The 23,005-nt window shown below is 39.9% G+C and overlaps 1 protein-coding gene across 7 annotated transcripts in view; it reads right to left on the minus strand.

Moving 5' to 3' along the window:
• Positions 1 to 23,005, minus strand: part of KIF13A (kinesin family member 13A) — a 234,154-nt gene that overhangs the window by 103,980 nt on the left and 107,169 nt on the right. For all 7 annotated transcript variants that reach the window (XM_063665845.1, XM_054490482.2, XM_054490485.2 and 4 more), the window contains exon 4: positions 9,895 to 9,955. In XM_063665845.1, the coding sequence (XP_063521915.1) occupies positions 9,895 to 9,955 (61 nt within the window). The remainder of the gene's footprint in view (positions 1 to 9,894; positions 9,956 to 23,005) is intronic.

Below are 23,005 nucleotides of genomic sequence, written 5' to 3' on the forward strand. Positions count from 1 at the left end.
CAAAACTGTGAGTGGGACAGGTTCTAGAGTTCCCCTTATTCTGCCCTTCTGGTGCCTTTTCAGCTGTGTAAACCCCTGGCCGGAGTTATACTTAACCAATTCTTTGGTTCGGTGACCTTCAGGGCACCACTGATATAGTAAAAAGAATGATAAAAAAGGCCAAATTGTCAACCAAAGCCTAAAAGGCACTATGACTGTTGATACAGTCTCTGTCCTCTCTTGCAATCAGCTCTCAGTGAAACACAGATGATGGCTACACTTCACTCTGCAATAGAAAATATAAAATATCAAGAACCCTCATATGTTCTCTTAAAGAGACCCTAGTTTATCCAAAAGACTGAAGGATTTTTGTTTTTTTTGTTTTGTTTTTTTGCTTTGTTCACTTCTATTTTTTAAACACAACAGTCCCTTTTCTCAGCATAGGAAAAGACATCTTGCCAACTGCTTTTTGAACCTCAGTTCATGAAAAAAGGAGCTGTTTATGCTGAGTGGTGGGAATCAGGGAATTCAAACAGTGCATGGGTGGATCCCATAAAAGACGCAATATCTCCACCCTAAACGTTTTCCGACTACAGTTTACACTCAAATAGAATGAGGTGCTATTTGTCTAGGGGAAAGCACACCAGCCCATAAGCGAAGGTTCGTAAGTCCCGTGGGAAGCAGGAGGATCTATGAGTATTTGTTTCTATCCCAGACAATCCGAGCAGAGCCATAACATTGTCAAATCCAAGAGGCCTGTGACTTTTCAGCAGAACCGATGCCAAAAAGGCGGTGGCCACTCTGCAGATGTTAGCTCCACATGCCTGGTGCAGCAAATTCACAGGGCAAGCCTGACCTCACTTGTTAATAACCATGACCACAATGCCAATTTCCTCTGGGGTTTATGATTAGACCTTCTATAATCATGTGAACAAGTCTTAAAACGCAGGCATGCCCAAAGTAACCCATAACACAATGTCAGAACAGCAGAGAAAGCTCCTGTATGGAATTTCTACAAGCAAAGTCACAGACCTGAGTCACCCAACCCTGAGTCACATACGATATGAATCTTTTTCTTTTTTGAAAGAGATTAGGGTCTTGCTCTTCCACCAGGCTAGAGTGCAGTGGTGTGATTATAGCTCACTACAGCCTCTAACTCCTCGAGATTCAAGGAATCCTCCTGTTTCAGCCTCCTAAGTAGCTAGGACTACAGGTGTGTGCCACCACATATGGCTAATTTTTTATTTTTATTTTTTAGTAGAGATAAGATCTTGCTATGTTGTCTGAGCTGATCTTGAGCTCCTAGCCTCAAGTGAGCCTCCCACCTTGGCCTCACAAAGTGCTGGAATTATAGTCATTGTACCCAGCCTGACACAGATCTTTGAAAAGCTAACACCCATGGGTGTCCACACTTGTGCATAATCTGTCCCTACTTAGAACAGCAGCAATAGGCTCAAAGCTACCGTGTGTGTACTGGGAGATGGGTAACCAAGGCAAATCTCTTTCTACAGCAAGAAAGAAACCAGGGATGGAAGGAAAAATGCAGCTATCATTCCTATGCCCAACATCTGATGACTGAAGAGGCACAGGATAAAAGAGTCACAGTGGGCTGTGTTCTAGAAAGTGAGAGAATGAAATGGGAGGATATAAGCCCTGACTTGTTTAAAATCTGCATTAAACAAGGCAGACACCTATGGCCCATGGCTGAATAAAACACTAAGCATGGTGATGCATAGATCAGACCTGGCATATGCACAGAGTATTTCTTGTTTTTCTAAAGTAACTACGTAGAAAAGCATCCAATATTTGAACACAATCAATAATTTCATCAGTTTAAACTGAGCCCCCAGTTTTCCTTCCTTTCCCTGTCTCTTCTCTTTGGATTCAGAGCAGAGAGAGAGAGGAAAAAAAAAAAAATAAAGGCTGGGCTCACTATTTATGACTTGGAATTCCTGGGCCTACTCATTTGTGAGGGTGTTTTTCCACTTCTAAACAGGGCTGACAGGCACAGCGATTTTGATGAGTCTGGACTTGGCAGGTGGCCCAGCTCCAAATCAGAGCACCTGGACAGCACAAGACCAGACAGGTTCTTCTCACATACCTGAAGGGGTGAAGAATGCCCAGCTTGGATGAGGTTTAAATAAATTCCTTTCTCAAAAATCTTTGGTATATGGAAGTGCAGCTTTCAAAAATTCTCATATGTAGTGATTTCAAACCTGGTTTAAGTTAAATGACCAAAAACTACAGAGTTCAGATAAAGAAACTGAGGCTGTAAGGCTTGACTTGGTATTTCTAGATTTAAGTTTTAATCAACTACAGAAAAGTTTGCCATTGAGGTGCCTGGTAAGAGGATCCCAAGAAACCAGGCCATGAGGGTAAAGGTAGACCACGGACACATTTTCCACTGTAGCATCCAAGAGCTATCAGTGTTAGTCTGGAAGTCTGGCTTGCAGCATGGCATGGCTGACTCATCCAGATGGATGTTTCCACCACAGCAACAGCACTGGGGCTGGCCATGAGCATGGTCTTTTTTTGTTGCTGGACAAAGTGGCTGATTCACCAAGGAGGAAGTCATGCAACCGCTGCCCTCGGCACTAGTTCCGAGAATGAAGAAAGAATATAAAGCCACTCACCTGTGAAGAATGTCTTACAGAGAATGTGTGTTGGAGTCACACACGAGGGTGTTTCCCATAAAACAACTGCTGACAAAGTAAACCTTCATTTCTATCTGATTTGATGGTGTTTTATACCCCCTCTCTCTGATAAAGAAGCAGACCCAACTCAACATCTCTTCTGGATTGTGGGCTGCACAATATTTATAGTATTTGAGGCGAGGTTAAAACAAAGCCCAAACCAAATATAAGGATCCTAGAGAACTTCTGACAGGAGTGAGGGTAATTTTAGTAGTATTCCTGGCTAGGTTCTAAGCCAGAGCACTTCAATATGACTCTCTTAGGAGTCATATTGAATGACTCTTCAGGATGAAAGAGGAGAGGAGCACCATAGGCTGGAGTAGAATCCATAAAATTTTCACCAGCATACATGTCATTAACTAACATCCATATTTACCAATGCTTTCAGTGCTCTCATAGGGAGCAGGGCTTCGCTAAACCTCAGTTTTCTTATCTGTAAAATGGGGGCAGTAATAGTTTCTACCTGACTGGGTGCTTTGACAATCTTATCACCTAGTGCATGTAGAGGGATTGGCACAGTGCTTGGGATTCAATGCTCAGGGTTGTACTATCTATTGCTATTGTTATTCACCCCTCTAAACACAAGTGAAATGATGTTTCTGGGTGCCAACAAACACCCTAAGGAATAAATGTGGACAAAGAAAGGGAGGTATTGAAGAAAATGGGATTTGATAGGATAAAAAATAGGTGAGTAAAGGGGAGAACAAAAAAGCAGCATATATATATATATTTACACACACACACATATATATATACACAATTAAAAAAATTTAACAAGGTTAGCAAAGCTCATTTATTTTTTAACATCCTTTACAAGAAAAATTTTTCTTAACTGACCTTCTTATCCAATTCTCTGGATTACCCAACATTCTCTCTTCCATCTATGAAATGCCCCCTGCATACTAAATCACCCCAGCTGGGAGGCTACTCTCTGGACTCTCACCAGCTGAGTTATGCTTGTACAAAGGGTCAGTTGTATTTGCTCCTAAACTGTTCTATGTCAGTTGTACTTCTCTGTAATTACATAATTTAATCAACAAATGCAAAAAAGAGGGTTGCTGATTCTAAGACAACCCTAAATAGAATGCTTAGGAACAACTTGATAAAGGTGAGTCACCAAAAGAAATGACAAATCGAGTATGAGTGAGATAATTTATAAAAGACCATAAAAGAAAAACAAAAATCTGGGAGGATTTGGCATATTTTTTCATAAATGTTTTTTAAAATAGCATGCGTCATTTATAATGAATCCCTACTTTAACAAACTGTTCAAGTAGCAACTACTAGTGCTGCTCATAACTATAAGGAAAACGTTTATGGTTTAAACCCAATAGCTAACAATTATTGAGTGTTTCCTCTGTGCAAGGCACTTGCTGAGTGCTTCATATACATAATATCATTTCAACCCACAAGATTTATAATAAGGAGGTGCTGTTATTATTACCTACAGCCACACAGTTGGGAAGTGGCAGAGGCAGAATTTGAGCCCAAGAAGTGTGACTCCAGAGCCTGTACTTTTAACTACTAGAAAAAAGACTTCATTCAAACAGATCACCTGAATAGTAAAATAATGAACCAATACAATATGCTAGAACAAACTGATATTGTAGAACTCTGCTAAGAAATTGGTTCTATTTTGGCTACTATTGGCTTTTAGAATGTAAATTTTGCCACATAAATGTTTTGTCTCATTACGATTCTGGTTAGTTAATATTTAGTTAAGCAATATGAAGCAGAAATCATTTCTAGCTCTGAGCACATAAAATCCCTCATCACGGGAACAGAATCAAACATGGCTGCTCTTCCTACTGCATTAGTCCACAGATTGGAGGTGCTCTTCTGTCCCCTCACAGTATAAAGCAATGCTAGCAGAATAAGAGGCAGATGTACAACCTTTCTCCTGCGTTGCAGGGCATTAACAATGCTCGAAAACACATGGCTTCAGCACATTTGAGCAATATGCCATATGGCAAGAACTGTTATATAATTTCTGAGTCAACAGTTTAGAATCTCTCAGGCCAGGGAATGTTCACATCCACACTGACCCCAGATATGCCACTACCAGACTGTTTTTTTTAATTTTTGATATGAAGATTTCTATAGAGCTGGGAAGAAAATAAAAACCAAAGTTACTGGAAGTCACTGTTATCTACTAACATGGCACATTTTAGAAATATTAAAAAATGTATTGATTCATTGTCAAGAATGCTTTAATTGCAATCAGCAGTGACTTAAACATTTACAAAGACTGCTTTCAAGTTTATCAGTATTGACTATAATATACTAACTTCATAATCTTAAATGTGGATCTGTGTATATCTGCATGTATATATGAAGTTCAGGAGAACATATGAGTTTATGTAGAAATGCCATGCTCCATGTATCTAATTCTGCAGGTTATTTGTTGTTTTTTTTTTTATTAGCCCTTACACAGGGTTTTTGCTTCAAAATTTTTTTTGAGGCAAAAAAAAATTTTTGCTTCAGAATTATCTGCCAGACAAACATTATTACAACTACCTAGCCAAAAGGTAATAGGAGGAAGAGATAATATATTTCAAATGTAAAATAATTCCTGGCTGGGGGCAGTGGCTCATGCCTGTAATCCCAGCACTTTGGGAGGCTGATCACTTGAGGTCAGGAGTTCAAGGCCAGCCTGGCCAACATGATGAAACCCTGTCTCTACTAAAAAATACAAAAATTAGCCAGGTGTGGTGGCACATGTCTGTAATCCCAGCTACTCAGGAGGCTGAGGCAGGAGAATCGCTTGAACCCAAGGAGGCGGAGGTTGCAGTGAGCCGAGACCGTGCCACTGCACTCCAGCCTGGGCGACAGAGCGAGACTCCCTCTCAAAAAAAAAAAAAAAAAAACAAATAAATAAAATGTAAAATACCTCAAAGCATGATTCAATGTAATGTGAATGGCTTAACAAATAAGCCTTTAATTTGCCTCTGAAAAGTCCACTGGAACAGCTGTGTGGCCAACATAAAATGGCTGATTCATGTTTTATCAGAGAGCTGGCGGGGATCTGAGATCATTCCAGGCTGTATCTCCTCCTTTCACAGATGAAGAACAGAGACCCACAGAAATCACCCTGCCCAAGGTCTAGCAGTTTGTGGCAAAACCAGTTGTCATAAATCTCAGTACATTGCATTTTCTTTCCAAAGTACTGACTCCTGTCACAATAAGACAATAATAAAGACAATAATAAACATTAAGGCAGTGCTTCCTCCTCCCTAAGTCGCCAGGTACTTACTGGATTAAGCACTTTAAATGAATACATCATTTAGTCCTCAAATCAACCCTATGAGATCAGAACTATTAGTATCCTTATTTACCATATGAGGAAACAGAAGGATCGTGAGATTCAGTTCAGTAACTCACCCGGCCTTACACAGATAGAAGGTGTTAGAGCCAGGATTTGAACCAAGTCTGACTTAAGAGCTCATATTCTTCAACTGCTCCAACCAACCCACTGCAATGCCATTATACCTGCTAGAGAATTACGTGTTTCTAAATCAGAAAGTGGGAGCGTGGAGGCTCTTCCTATAGCTTTTAATAAATAGCAAGACATGATTGAGAATTTAACATTTTGACACACCACACAAAACTTAAGAGCCCTTGCTTCTCTTTGCTTTCTCAATCCATGCACTTATCTTTCTCTGTCTCTCTCCCTGTTACCCCCTAGTTTTGAGAGCGGCTTTGAGAGTCCTGATTCAGTATCAATGACGCCATTATTCATCGAGCCTGACAAATAGGTCGGTTTCAGGAAATATGTGCTTCCCCTTCTCCACTTCCCCTATTTTCCACCAGACAATGAATGCTTCTATCTTAATGTCTTTATTTCCAATTAAGAAGGAATTGTTATTTTTTAATGAAGAGAAAATAAATTAGTATGGAAACCATCAACTAATCTACACATAACGTATTTACTCGGCAGATTATTTACAATGGATGTAAACTTGAGAGAATAGTAAGCATGAATTTTACCTTTTGCTAAGGAGAAGGAGCATCACAGTATTTGTATGATAATGGGAATATCTGAAGAATAAGAAAATATCCTCCCAAATTTTTTAAGTAGACAGTGCTCTATGAGCTGGCAGAACCCAATTTCAGGGCTAACTGGGACATGGTACTCAATATGATCATGCAACCTAAAATGTACTAAATTTTAGGCTATCAGTATGTTCAAAAATCATTTTGATCTTTTAAAATATATCTGAACTATTTGTAATGAAGAGCTACAGAAATCTTGAGTTTCACAACTAAATTTTATCATCTGTATGTAATGAAGTCATTTCTGGTTTAAAAAAAAAAAGTTTGTTGCACATCCAGGCACATGAGTGGTATACTGCAGAAGGCTAGTGTGTTCTCTGTGGGCAACAATGGAGGATGTGATTCCAGAAGATATGGAAAAGAAAGAGAAAAACAATCTTCCTTAAGCATTATTTTAACCACATCACTCCAATAGCTCCTATTTTTCACCATATTAGTCTGAAGTTCTTAAAATTTCCTATTATCTGGCCTCACTCAACATGTACAAATAGGTCTCCCATCGCATCCCCAACAAGATGCACCTTCTTATTTTTCTTTCTTTCTTTTTAATCTTAACTTTGCAGCTGGGTTCCCCCCTGCCAAGATATACCTTCTGCTCAGACCAGCATTACCACCATGGCTTTGTATCTTCCTTTACAGAAAAGTCAAATGAAAATATCATTTACGGGAACCTTCCATTAATCAGCACATAAAGTGACCTATTTAACCCTTACAGCAACCACATAGCATAGGTATTGCCATTTTTACTTTCTTCCATAGAAAACAAATTGTAGCTCAGAGAAATTAAGTAAATTGTCCAAGAGAACCAAGGCAGAGGTCCTGAGATTTAAGCACAGGTCTCATGTCAAAATCCATGTGCTCTCCTTGATACATGTCACTTCCTCTTGTCTGGATGCCTTCTAAGGCTTCCCTTTGACTAAACTCTAAACATCTCATATGTTGACAAGTAATAATCATATATATTTATGGTATACAACATGATGTTCTGATATATGTATCCCTTGTGGAATGACTGAATCAGGCAATTTAATGTATGTGTTGTCTCAAATACTTATCTCCTCTATGTTCCATCTGCTCTCTGGTGCCTTCCCAGACAGCTGGTGCCTTTCCAGATTTTATCTCTTTAAAATCTGGTGCCTTTTCTCTCTCTCTCTTTAAAATGTGGTCCCTTTCCAGATTTTATCTCTCCTTGGATTTTATGTAACACTTAAAATCTATAAAATTTAGAGTTTAAATATTATCTCAGAATGTTATTTGGTATGCATTTCTTTTGCTTTCTTATTTTTGGATTTCTCAAGGGCTTCCTGGGCTGCACACACACAGTTGGGCGGGGGGGGTCATGAATACTTAAAAAATTATTGTGAGACTTTCTGGCTTCCTGAGTTATATGAAAGGAACCAACAACAGACACTGGGCGGAGGCACTGAATGAGTGGTGAGAGGAGTCCCAGAAGAGACGGTGGAGAAGGTAGAATGGAGCTATATAATAAAGGACCTCAAATGTAGTCCAAAGAGTATAGATTTTTTCTAACATGTGATGAGGAGTCCTGGAAAGTATCTGAGAAGTGCATGAGAAGAGCTCCAGTTCAGGAAGATATATATGGCTGCATCTTGAGTAACATAAATTGAACACGGTTAATAACGGGTTTGTATAACCATAGCATTTATCCCCATTTGTCTCTGCATCTGTAGGAAATGTTTTACTTTTGTTGTTGATTTAAATCTAAAAGTACACACCCGGCACAAAAATACAGAGTGCTAACAAGTCAAGACTGTTCCAGACTCTGCAGAACTTATTACATAAAGTCCCAAAGGACTGATAAAAAGACAAATTAATTACAACCAACATTATGAACTACTTATTCACTTTAATAAAATATATTGCTCAAGTTGCAGGAATGATATTTGGAAAGGCTAATTTACCCAGTGTGAGCAACTGAAGGAATTCTCCTAGTTCAAGATTGTTAACTCTTGAAAAAATTATCTTATCAAACAGTTTCTCAAGTTTGCTTTATATGGCAAGGAAAAACCTATCAATAAACAAAACATTAATTCTCTTTAAACTAGTCATGTGCTTTTACCTCCAAATCTTTTAAGGCCAATATCCTCCCTTCATTTTTTTGTTTTTAACTAAATGAGAATGTCATTCAGCTGATGCTCTTACAAGTAGAAATAAGGAGAAAACACTCATTAGGAAGAAATACTTAGTTCATGAGCTCTATTGTACAACACGGTGACTACAGTTAATAACAACGTAGTGTATTCCTGAAAATTGCTGAGTAGACTTTAAGTGTTCTTACCACAAAAAAGGATAAGTTCATGAGGTAAAGCATGTGTTAATTAGCTCAATTTAGCCATTCCATAATATATACATATTTCAAAACATCACACTGTACATGATAAATATATGCAACTTTCATTTGCCAGTTAGAAAAATAATTTTTTTAATTTTTTTGAGACAGAGTCTCACTCGGTCACCTAGGCTGTGGTGGGACCTCAGCTCACTGCAACCTCTGCCTCCCGGGCTCAAGCCATTCTCCTGCCTCAGCCTCCCAAGTAGCTGGGATTACAGGCGCCCACCACCACACCTGGATAAGTTTTGTATGTTTAGTAGAGACGGGGTTTTGCTATGTTATTCAAGCTGGTCTTGAACTCCTGACCTCAAGTGATCCGCCCACCTCAGCCTCCCAAAGTGCTGGGATTACAGATGTGAGCCACCATGCCTGGACGAAAAATAAATTTTTAAAAAGATGAAATATCTAAGAAAAAGGGGGCATAATCAGAAGCAAAAGAACCAACAACTTCCTCCACCAAACCAAATGCTTCCCTCTGGAACTAAAGCAATTGTGACTGACTCCTAGGAAAGCCTATGGTCATAAATAATAAAACAGCAGTCATTTGTGTTGGATGGAATGAGGATAAAATACCACAAGGAGGTCAGGTGAACAATTTGAAGCTTAATAAAAATCTGTTCAAGGATTTTACAAGTAAGTGGCAGACCCAGATTCTGAAACCAAATCTTACTGACTTTAAAACCCATGTGGTATAATTGGAAAGAACAAGTGTGAATTACACAGGAAAAGTAAAACTCCAGAGGAATTAAAGAAAATAAACTCAATGGAAGAAGAGACCAGAAGCCCAACTGTCAGGTGTAGAGGGAGAAAACTTACCAGCATATTTTGTAGTGTTAGATTCATCCATGGACCAAAAGCAATAATCAAAGGCAAATACCTGAATGAAAGAACAAAACATTAAAGATTAATTAACTTATGAGTAAATCAGACTAAAAAAAAATCACTGGTGAAGATGAGAAGGATGGCCAATACTGTCTGATTGAAAAAAATTACTATAGGTTTGGTGCTTTTGTTAACCATAAAATTTCTTATTTTCCTCTTTTTTGGGGGGAGAGGGTCACCCAGGCTGGAGTGCAGTTGAACTATCACAGCTCACTGCAGTCTCAAACTCCTGGGCTCAAGGGATCCTCCTGCCTCAGCCTCCTGAGTAGCTAGGAGCACCAGTGCACGCCACCATACCGAGCGATTAAAAAAAAAATAGTTGCAGACAGGAGGTCTTGCCCTATTGCTCAGGCTGGTCTCGAACTCCTGGCCTCAAGTAATCCTCTCTCTTCTGCCTCCCAAAATGTACTGGGATTACAGGTGTGAGCCATTGCGCCTGGCCCTATGATATTTCTTTTAGACTAAATATATGGTTAGCTTTCTGTATTAGAATAAGTTGTACATGAAAATTACTATTTATCTAGAATTCAAATAACCAGACATTTTAACCAGATATTTTTTTCCACAATACATCTGATGAGAAAAAACAAAAAACAAAAACAATGTCTTCTCTCACAAGTCCATGGTTTCAGCATCCACTGAACCTTCCAGGTCGATCTCCCTCAGCTTCTCAATACTCAACTTTCATATAAAGTGGTTCCTTCTCCTAGCTTTTCATGATATCATCTCTAGCATACTGAAGTGCAAAACTCTCCATATTCCCATCCTGCACTCCTTTCCCCTTCTGTCTCAGCAGGCAATCTCCAGCAAAGTATGGTTGTTTTTTTTTTTGGTGGTGGTGGGGGGGGTTCTTACTGTATTTTTAATATACATTCCCTCGAAAAGTAAAGATGTGAAGCAATTTTACATGGTTAGCAATTTTACATGTTTAGTATTTGGCATGTCTTTTACATGTAAAAGTATCTCTTCATATTTTTTAAATTTTAATTTTTTTTTTGAGTTGGAGTCTCGCTTTGTCGCCCAGGCTGGAGTGCAGTGGTGCGATCTCGGCTCACCACAACCTCTGCCTCCCGGGCTCAAGTAATTCTCCTGCCTCAGCCTCCTGGGTAGCTGGGACTACAGGTGCTTGCCACCAAGCCTGGCTAATTTCATGTTTTATCTTTTTTTATTTTTCTATAAGTTATTGGGGTACAGGTGGTATTTGGTTACATGAGTTAGTTCTTTAGTGGTGATTTGTGAGATTTTGGTGCACCCATCACCTGAGCAGCGTACACTGCATCATATTTGTAGTCTTTTATCCCTCGCTCCTTTCCCACTCTCCCCCTCAAATCCTAAAAGTCCACTGTATCATTCTTATGCCTTTCTGTCCTCACAGCTTAGCTCCCACATATCAGTGAGGACATACGACATTTGGTTTTCCATTCCTGAGTTACTTCACTTAGAACAATAGTCTCCAATCTCATGCAGGTCGCTGCAAATGCCGTTAATTCATTCCTTTTTATGGCTAAGTAGTATTCCATCACACACTCACACACACACACACACACACACCATGGTTCCTTTATCCACTTGTTGATTGATGGGCATTTGGGTTGGTTCCATGATTTTGCAATTGTGAATTGTGCCACTATAAACATGCATGTGCAAGTATCTTTTTCGTATAATGACTTATTTTCCTCTGGATAGATACCCAGGAGTGGGATTGTTGGATCAAATGGTAGTTCTACTTTTAGTTCTTTAAGGAATCTCCACACTGTTTTCCATAGTGGTTGTACTAGATTACATTTCTACTAGCAATGTAAAAGTGTTCCCTGTTCACCGCATCCATACCAACATCTACTGGTATTAAATCATTAATTCACTTTTACATGAATTAACTTTCTGTATAGCTACTGAATGCCTACTATATACCAGGAACGGCTGGTGCTTCTTCTGTAAGGATTCCCATCAAACTGCTGTTTTTTCTTTTCCTTTTTTTTTGAGACAGAGTCTCACTCTGTCACCCAGGCTGCAGTGCAGTGGCATGATCTCAGCTCACTGCAGCCTCCGCCTCCTGGGTTCAAGCGATTTTCCTGCCTCAGCCTCCTAAGTAGCTGGGAATACAGGCACGCACCACTATGCCCAGCTAATTTTTGTATTTTTAGTAGAGACGAGGTCTCACCATGTCGGCCAGGGTGGACTCAAACTCCTGACCTCAAATGATCTGCCTGCCTCAGCCTCCCAAAGTGCTGAGATTACAGGCATGAGCCACTGTGCCTGGCCCTAACTGCTGTTTTTCATGCCCATTACCACTACTTGTGTTCCAGCTGTTATTATTAAATGTGTAGAGCAATGTTCCCCAAAGTGTGTTCTAAGGAACCGGAGTTTCATGAGCTAATCCATGAAAAAACACCAAATCATGTTGGAAGTGGTGCACGTTTTATCCTATTTGAGATTCTCAATGAAATTCTCAATATTAAAGGCTCTGAAAAGTCTTCCAGAGACTTTTCAGAAATGAAGTCCAGGAAAGAAGCCTATTTGATTGTTTAACATTTTATTTCCCCAATTCATTTTGGTGAGGAGACCCTTTTTGGAGTAACACCTATTAACATGCCTTGGAACTACTACTTCTCAGCATATCCCTTAGCAAATGCAGCCCAGGTGACTCAGTAGCTACCTTCCTGGGCTCACTGCTATTGCCTTTTATCTCTTGCAGTCCAAACAGCAAATTACAAACCTCCCATGGGCAGGATCCTTTAATGCTTAATCACTTCCAAGAGATCTTAAGCACTGAGCACACAGAACCCATGCTCTTTGGCCTGGCATTTGAGACTAGCCACAATAGGCCCTCTCAGCCTATTAACCCCAAATTCCTCATGCTCCAGTGGAACTTGTCCTTACCTCAGAATTACTAAGTATAATTTCATCTCTGTCCTTGTTTTCTCCTTCATTTCCACCCTTCAAAATACGTCATACCCCTTAAGGCCCAGTTCGATACATTTTTCCTCCCAGAACCATTCTTGGTTAAATTCAAAGGAATCATCTTTTCTTTCTCTGAAACCTTACAACACTGTTTAGTCCTTTTTTATGGCTCCTATCTCAATTATTTTATTTTTCACTTATCATGTATATGATCTGTGTGTGTGAGAGACAGGATTCATTCATTCATTCATTCATTCATTCATTCAGAGACAGGGTCTCCCTCTGTTGCCCAGACTGGAGTGCACTGGTACTATCATGGCTCACTGCAGCCTCAGTCAGCTCAATTGATCCTACCTCCTCAGCCTCCTGAGTAGTTGGGACTACAGGCACATGCCACCATGCCCAACTAATTGTTGTTTTTTGTAGAGATGGGACTTCGCCATGTTGCCCAGACTGGTATCAAACTCTTGGGTTCAAGCAGTCCTCCCACCTTGGCTTCCCAAAGTGCTGGGATTACAGGCATGAGCCACTGTGCCCAGACTGTATATATGTTTTATCTCCACTTGTAGACTAAGTTCCCTGAAAGCAGGATCCATATCGAATTCATCTTTGAAGCCTGCAACGTTTATAGTAGTCACTTTATAATTACTTATTGATGTACTCAATGGCGTTAAGATCTTGCAGGGAAGCAGGCACTTTTTTACATTATAAAAGACTAGTAAGTTATATGCAATGTTCCCTCTCTCTTGCCAAAAAAAAAAAAAAAAAGACTAAGTTATGTTCTGAATAGTTTCAGCACTATATATACTTTATTTTAATGCTTTTAAAACTGATTTAGGTATATATGATGTACTCAACTTACATCATCAACCCGAGATCCAAATTCAATTTTGTTACTTAAACATTCACTCTGGTATTATAATAACCAAGTTTCAAATGAACAGTTATGAAACAATAGTTTCAGCCAAGAGAATGTGGAATATTTACTGCATTCAAGGGCTCTTCCAATGACTCTAGAGACCGACCACACAGGCGTAATCCAGTTAATCTTCCTGCCTCTGGGCAGGACTGAACTTCAACACTCCTAAGAGATGATGATCTATCTTGTTTTTAAACATTTCCAGAAAAGGAGATTCCACAAACTCCCTTTAATGGCATCTTATAATACTTAACTTTTATTCCCAGGACATTTTCCTTTTCTTTTGACCTAAGTCAACTCTCCTTACTTTAAACAGCCAATAGAGACTATTTTCCTTTCTTTTCTTTTCTTTTTTGTTTTTTTTTTGAAGTATCTTTACCGCTCTCCTTCTTATATCCTGGGCACTGTGCCCAAGCTTGATCCACGGTGAATTTCAGTGACATGCGTCATCCTAAATATTAAGGAAAAAAAAAAAAATCCTCCCACCAAGAACCTTTGGTTTTCAACCTCATTCTGTGCTGCTTTCAATAACTTCTGGTTTCTGCACTAAAAAAATCTGCAGTCAGTATTTACTGAGCATGACCTACAAATCAGGCCTAGTAGTAGTCATCTAATTCATTAATTCACTTATCCATTCACAAACATTTATTGAGTACCTATGGTGTGCTAAGCGCTAGAATTATAGCACTGAAAAAACATGCAAAGACTCGTGGAGCTCACGAGTATCCTATTACTTGCATTATCTGTAGTAATACTTATATTATTCATGTCCCTTATGAAGCTCCCAGTGAGGTGAAGGGAGAGAAGCAATATGCGAGCAAACAATAAACACATATGGTGCCACGAGGTAATCAGTGACACAAAAATGTAACAGCAAGGGGGCACTGGGGAAAACTGGAGCAGGTCCTATGAAAGCTTGTGGAAAAGCACGACAGCCAGGCGGAATAGCAGGTGCAAAGGCACTGGGGCAGACAGCACCTGTGTGTTCAAGGACTGTGTTTTGAACACAGTTATTGTTATATATAGTGGAATAATCATTTATTCACTTCTTCAGTTATTGTTATATGTAGTGGAATAATCATTTATTTTCTACATGTTAATTTTTCATGCCTACCTCTAACTTTTTTTTTTTTTAAATTTTTGTTTTCTTCATAGAGACAGGGTCATGTTGTGTTGCCAACGCTGGTCTTAACTTCTGGGCTCAAGTGATCCTCCTGTCTTGGCTTCCCAAAGTGTGGTATTACAGGCATGAGCCACTGCATCCAGGTCAAACTTAATTTAACAATTTGCTATTCTTCAAATAAAGTTAGAAAGCTAGAGATTTACATTCATAGTAATGCTACTTAAAATAAAATGAAATCTACCTCAAATTTTGAGGGTCTACCTGTCAGTAAGAATTATTCCAAAGTCTGTGAAAACTTCTAACAATCAAAGAGTTAATCATTTAAAGTTGTTTTTGCTAATAAAAGGGCACATGAGACAATTTTCATTTTAAGTATTTGCCCCCTAGAATTCAGACAAATATTAAAACCCTGCAGATGAAAAAAGAGTCCTGACAATACTGATAGATACAACTGTTCTTTGCTTGCCAAATAGCAGCGCCCTTTGAACTGCATTATGTCTTGAATTTCAAAATCTTTGATCACAGGCATTTTAGAATGGTGATACCTCAAACCAGTCATGGAGTATAGGTTGTTATTTTACTAAACATTTACTAGGAAGAAAGCTGAAGTCCAGAAATCTACAAGATTTTCCTAAAACTCAAAGCAAGTGAATAGAAAAATTTTTGTTATATTTTTTTCTCAGCTGGAAGTGATCTCCCAATCCCTTCCCTCCTATGAAATTTTACAGCAGTTTGTAGCTCCCATGACACTGATTCACATACGGTCCTGTTTTATGCCTCGGTTCTTCTGTGTGGCTCTTACTTCCAAATCTAAATGGTGAACTCCATGGCAGCAGGGACTATGTTCCATGCACCCCATAGTGCCTGTTTCAGTATCTCATACAGGGCAGGCACTGTATGTAATATTTTTTCAATTAATAAACATATTACCAGGGGAAGGAGTTGGAACACAGATAAAAGCATGGAGTGGATGTAAGAACTATTATGAGTAAGCAGAGGTTCAAGCTGCAGGATATATTTTTAGATGTTTCATTACTTTCACATGCATGGTTTGGGGGAACTTGATTCCTGCAATGGTCAAATAAGGATTCAGTCACTAGATGAGCACTGGGGTCCCCTTCAGCATCATTATTCCATGGTTCAGGTGGATCAACAAGCAAGGGCATATCATACACAATTTGTAGTCTGCACAGAAATTAGAACATTTATTTGTTTGACTGCCACTAGAAAAATTATGGCCATTACTAACGCAGTTTTAAAGATGTTTAAATTAATTCCTTTGTCATGTCCTTGACATTTCCCTTGCAATCTCGTGTTAGTTCCATAAACTATTTACAAACTATTACCCTTCCTTTCACGCCAAAATGTAATTAAATGAATAACACAAAGTTTGTCACAAAAGGAGACATGCTTTTCTTAGGTCTTTACAGTAGTTTTGATTTTCCCATACAAAATACACTGACATTTCAAAAGGGAGAAAACCAATTTCTCAAGACTTATTCCTTGGAAACTGACTACTTTGTTTTTTTCTAATTTTTTAAAAACTTTATTTTAGAGAGAGGGTCTTGCTCTGTCACCAAGGCTGGAATGCAGTGGCATGGTCATAGCTCACTGCAGCCTCAACCTCCCAGCTCAAGTGATCCTCCCAAGAGTAGCTGGGACTACAGGTGCATGCCACCATGCCCAGCTAATTGTTATTTTTTGTAGAGATGGGGGCTCTCTGTGTTGCCCAGGCTAGTCTTGAATTCCCCTGGCCTCAAGTGATCTTCCTGCTTTGGCTTTTCAAAGTGCTGGGATTACAGTTATGAACCACCATGGCTGGCCAGAAACTGATGACTGAAGAAAAATAAAGTCTTATTTTTTGCAAACCCACCATATTATACTAGAAAAATGTTATTTAAGACTTCTAATTGGGCCAGGCTCAGTGGCTCACACCTGTAATCCCAACACTTTGGGAGGTCAAGGCGGGCGGATCACCTGAGGTCAGGAGTTCAAGACTAGCCTGACCAACATGGTGAAACCCCATCTCTACTAAAGATACAAAAAATTAGCCAAGCATGGTGGCACACACCTGTAATCCCAGCTACTTGGGAGGCCGAGGCAGGAGAATCATTTGAACCCAGGAGGCGGAGGTTGCAGTGAGCCAAGATCGCACCATTGCACTCCAGCCTAGGCGACAGGGCGAGACTCTGTCTCAAAAAAAAAAAAAGATCTTGCTCTGTTGTCCAGGCCAGAGAGCGCAGTGGGGCTTGGGGCAATCATAGCTCACTGTAATGTCAAACTCCTGGGCTCAAGCAGCCTCCCGAGTAGCTAGGACTACGGGCACATGCCACCATACTTGTCTAATTTTGCTGTTGTTGTTGTTGCAAAGATGGGGTCTTGCAACGTTGCCCAAGTTAGTATCGAACTCCTGACCCCAAGCAATTCTCCCACCTCAACCTCCCAAAGTTCAGAGCCACTGTACCTGGCCCAGCAGACTTCTTAACGCATACAGCTGAGTAAAACAACAAAATGCCAACCAAATATAAATTTTACATTTTATCAATAAGAACCAACATTGTGAGAACATTTTTTTTTGTAAAGGCATTCATAGCTTTTCAACTGAAAAAACAGCCAAAAGCATAGATGTTTTATAGTCGTTTTTGAAATCTGAAAGCTATTGTCTTCACTGTTTTCAACAAAATTTGACTCCACCTTCTCAGAATCCCACTCCTTCCTCTTAGTTTGCAACTTATAAAACTCATATCAGGATTTAATTCCCTGCAGCTTGCGGTACATCTGCTCCACCTTTATCAGGCTCTTAAAAATGTTAGCTTTGCATTTTTGTGAACCACTGAACATCTAATATAGTTACTAAAGCTGTTTTTAATAAGGCAAATGTGTTGAGAGATATATATAATCTGAGGTAATGAAGTTCCATGACTTACGAATAGGATGTAGTACAGTTAAACTCCACTCTTACTTAAAAGTCATCTCTGATGGCATTTCAGCAAAATTCAATTTACAGTTAAAAAAAAAAAAAAGGCCAGGCGCAGGGGCTCATGAGGTCAGAAGATTGAGACCATCCTGGCCAACACATGGTGAAACCCCGTCTCTACTAAATATACAAAAATTAGCTGGGTGCGGCAGTGCACGCCTGTAATCCCAGCTACTCGGGAGGCTGAGGCAGGAGAATCGCTTGAACTCAGGAGGTGGAGGTTGCAGTGAGCTGAGATGGCGCCACTGCACTCCAGCCTGGCAACAGAGCTAGACTGTGTCTCAAAAAAAAGAAGCAGCAATGGCCAGGCACATGGCTCACGGTTGTAATCCTAGCACTTTGGGAGGTGGAGGTAGGCGGATTACTTGAGATCAGGAATTTGAGACCATCCTGGCCAACATGGTGAAACCTTGTCTCTACTGAAAATACGAAAATTAGCTGGGTATGGTGGCATGTGCCTGTTATTCCAGCTACTCAGGAGGCTGAGGCATGAGAATTGCTTGAATCCGGGAGACGGAGGTTGCAGTGAGCAACCTCCACAATCTCGGCAGATTGTGTCACTGCACTCCAGCCTGGGCAACAGAGCCAAGACTGTCTCAAAAAAATAAAAAAAGAAGCAAGATCTTCTATGTTCCTTGGAGAACCAGAAAGCATCCGTGTTTTAAGATATGTAATCTGTAACCATTTTTCTGATCCATAAAAACGAGATGTGAAGGTGCTTTCAACTGCATTATCTCTGTATCCTTTCATTTGTCCTTTCGAGTTGTGTGCTTTCACTAATATGTTCTCCAACTGCAAAATGGTCAATCTGGAAAGCAATAAACTAACACCCACTTGTTACCTTTTTCAATTTTAAGGGCTATAGGGAACTCAAGTATGTACTAGGCATGTTTGTATCCTCTTGCTTACAATCTAGTTGAAAAGGCAAAACACAAAACAAGTATTCTTTTTCTAAGAAAAGTAATTTTTTTCCCTAAAATCATTTTAATACCTCTCAGAAACCCTCCTCAGACACAAAGTGATTAATATTTATTATGTCAAGATAATTTAATTTTATGTAAAGAAATATTTCTGGACATATACATCAGATTTTTGCAAAGTGAGGCAAAACCTGCCCCCTTTTGTTTCCTTTTAATGTCATCTCAAATGTCACTCCTTTATAAATTTTTTTTTTTTTTTTTTTTAGATGGAGTCTTGCTCTGTTGCCCAGGCTGGAGCGTAGTGGCATGATCTCAGCTCAGCACAACCTCTGCCTCCCAGGTTTGAGCGATTCCCTTGCCTCAGCCTCCTGAGTAGCTGGGACTACAGGTGCCCACTACCACGCCTGGCTAATTTTTGTATTTTTAGTAGAGATGGGGTTTCACCATGTTGGCCATGCTGGTCTTGAACTTCTGACGTCAAGTGATTTGCCTGCCTTGGCCTCCCAAAGTGCTGGGATTAAAGGTGTGCGTCACCGCACCCGGCCTCCTTATAAAACTTTAAAGGATACTATTTCTCATTATCCTGAATTTCCATATCTGTCTAATCAGATTCTGTATGTGTGTATATATATGTATACATCTATTTATATACAATTCCCTTTGTTCTGCTACAATATTAATTCTTAGAGGATAAAGCCTTGGTTTCCCTAATCTTTTCATTACCAAACAAAAATACTATGCAGCCAAATTTACATTTTAAAGCAACTTTTGCTGGGCATGGTGGCTCACGCCTATAATCCCAGTGTTTTGAGAGGCTGAGACTGAAGGATCACTTGAAGCCAAGAGTTCAAGACCAGCCTGGGCAACATAGTCTCTACAAAAAATAACATTAGCCAGCTGCAGGGGCATGTGCCTATAGTCCCGGATACTCAGGAGGCTGAAGCAAGAGGACTGCTTGAGCCCAGAGGTTTAAGGCTGCAGTGAGCTGTGATCATGTCACTGCACTCCAGCCTGGGTAACAGAGCCAGACTGTCTCTAAAAAATAAAATAAAAATAATTAAATAAAAGGCAACTTCCTGCTGAACTACCTCTTAATCATGTAAATCTTTGTTTTCACATGTGACGTCTGCTTAAAATAGCACAGATCAGTCAGCGTAAATCCTTCAGTGGCACAGCCAGGATAGCAGCACCCCAACGATACTTTGCCAAAGCCTCCATTTTTACTTCAACTGCCACAGTAACAGACTGGTGTCACCCTACAGGCATTACCTTTGTGTTTACTGGATTCCCACTGTTTTCCCAAAAAGACACAAGAAATGATCCTATTAATCTGTATATTACGTCAACGGTCAGCCAACTTCTCAGCTCTGAGAGATTCCACCAACGATCAAGAAATCCTTTGGGTATATTGAACACAGTGAGATGTCTAGGGAAAAGAAGAAGGAAGGGGAGAGCCAGGCATGATGGTATGCACCTGCAGTCCCAGCTGCTTGTGAGGCTGAGGTGGGAGGATCACTTGAGCCCGGGAGTTTGAGGCTGCAATGAGCTATGATCACACCTGTGAATAGCCACTGTACTCCAGCCTGGACAACCTACTGACATCCCATTGCTAAAAGGAAATAATAATAACAAAAAAAGAGAAGGAAATCATAATAATAACAAAAAAAGAAGGGAATGTAGAACTATAAGGGAATTTCTCCTTCCTGTAATTCTCTCCCTTTCCTCACCTTGCCTCCCTGCCCAGTGAAGTACAACTCACACTACTCAAGACCTGCTCAAATGTCACCTCCTCCAATGTTTTCTCAACTTCCTCCCTATAATTACTGCCTCCTCTGGGCTGTCTTAGCCAACAGCTCTCCCTCTCTAACACACACTCATCTACTAAGTAACTGCACATTTTACATTAATTTAGGATTGTGGTAACATAAACGGAATACCTACTAAGATAATGCTTGGCACACAGTGAAACTCAGTCTATGGCAGCTACTGTTATCAATATTATCATTATGTACTGATGGACTTCTCTCCCCCATTAATAGCACAGCTACTGCTGTAGAGCGTTTGTTATGTACCAGGCAGCAATCTAAATAACTTTATATTCTCACCAAGCTGGAAGGTTTTCTGAGCCAGGGACTGTGCTAACTCATCTTTATTCTCTCTAGGTACAGGATAGTGTAGATGGGTACTCAGTATTTGCTGAATTAAATAGAAAGAGAAGTGAAAAGGCAGAAAAGGCCATGTGTGTGGGAGCTGCTATAGACTGTTTGGTTCTGTGTCAAAAATATCAATGCAAAACACACTACTTCCTAGAGCCCAAATCTAAAATCAAAAGGGCTTCCCTTGGGGAAAAAAATTCTGCTCTATGTGGACTTGCTTTGCTTTGTATGAAGGAGTGTGTCCTCTCCTCTACACTGCCTTCTTCCTCTCTTTGTACAATTAATCCGCTGTTCACATCTGCAGACCCAGCTGCCATTAACAGCCTATTCTGCCACTATCTAGTTTGAAAACTGAGCCCCAGAGCTCTCTTGAAAAGCCCCATTTCTCCAGTTTTAAGAACATTAGCTTGCCAATGTCCTGTTTTGTGGTTACTTTTCAACTTTGTCAATTTGAAAGACTACAATTAATATGAAACTGAACTTCAAATTCGTTCACATTTCACCACACCATGTTATGAGAGCACTGAGTCATACCAGGTAAAGTTCTAGATTTCATTTCATGTTCAAATTTTTCTTTTAATGCCAAGTTTCAACGCTTCTCTCTTTTTCATCTTTCTCCTAATATCAAAGTTGTAAAGACTCATAAAAAAAAAAAAAAAAAAAGGAAGAGTTAAACTTCATTCATCTCAGAGGAACTGGACTGAAATTGAAAGGAAACCCCAGCACCGAGAGCCTGTGTGATCACAGAACTGCCTTCACTACTGCTTTTCTAAAAGCAGCTCTGCCAGCAGGAACTCCAGCCTGTATCTGAACACATCTCCCAAGGAATGCTAGAGTCATCACCCTTATTACTGGTGAGTTTTTTTGACAGATCTACCTTCCCATTTAAACATCTGTCAAGTAACAGCTGTCTTTTGGCAATGTAATTAATCATTTCCTTTACATATGCCTATAGATACATACCAAATAATGTCTTGCATTACACAGTCGGCACTGATTGTGAAGATGTAAAAGCCTCTTAAAGATTCAAAGCCAACAGCATTTGCTGCACATTTACAAGACATTGTCCCTGATCTCAGGGAATGCACAGTCTGTTCTAGGAAACAACTATCTTTGGAAAATACTACTCTGCATTGCAGTTCAAATTTCTATGGATGCAAGGAGAAGGTATGTCTACAAAGGGCTAATTCATGCTTTCATTCATTTAATGAATAAATCTGAAAACAGGAAATCATCCTCTCAAAACCCAGACCAATATTAAAACAGCACAGAGCTTCCATTTAACACTGCACACATAAACTAGTGGTGCATAAGCAATGAAGCACTAATTCAGTTCTAAGTCTTTCAAATACTCTACTCATTTCATATTTAATCCTTTATCGTTCATTTTCAAAATCCGCTTCACTGGTTGCTGAGGGGTGGGGGTCGGAGTGTCACAAATGCACAATCTGTGGTATTTCCAGTTCTTTCATATCCTGATCACTTCTCAAAAAACCTAGCCAACCAAATAACTTCTCCAACAGCACATTCAAAGGTGATGTGGATATTTTCAAACAGAGAATACTTCTTCTTCAATAAAAACAGTCCAAAAGATAAGTTGCAAATGTCTAAGCATGTGCTATCAGATCCTATCTGCTATCTCTGATAAATGATTATTGTCACTCATAAAAATGAGAAGAAAAATAAAACCTAGATTAAATCTGAGTCACACTAACATCACCCACCACGAGCAATCTCTGGGTCTGGCTCAGAACTTCTGGACCAAGACCTCATTTCATGTGCCTATCTCTCCAGTCCCCTCTGCCTCACTGCACCATGCCAGGTGCATACAGCCAGAGAGGAGAATGCTAGGCTGACTCCACGGCCCCAGGTCACCAAAGCTAAAGGACCTGAGGCAGTCCAGGGGCTGCAAACATTTACTCCCAGTTAAGTTACGCTGGAAAGGACTGATGAAGAGTTCACACTGCTGGGGCTGACTCGGGCCAAGTGGGAGCCAAGAGACTCCCTGGTCCAGAAGGCTTTCACTGTTCTAGACAGGGAGATGGATCA

The sequence above is a fragment of the Pongo pygmaeus genome, chromosome 5 (assembly GCF_028885625.2).
Source record: "Pongo pygmaeus isolate AG05252 chromosome 5, NHGRI_mPonPyg2-v2.0_pri, whole genome shotgun sequence".
Classification (NCBI taxonomy): Eukaryota; Metazoa; Chordata; class Mammalia; order Primates; family Hominidae; genus Pongo; species Pongo pygmaeus.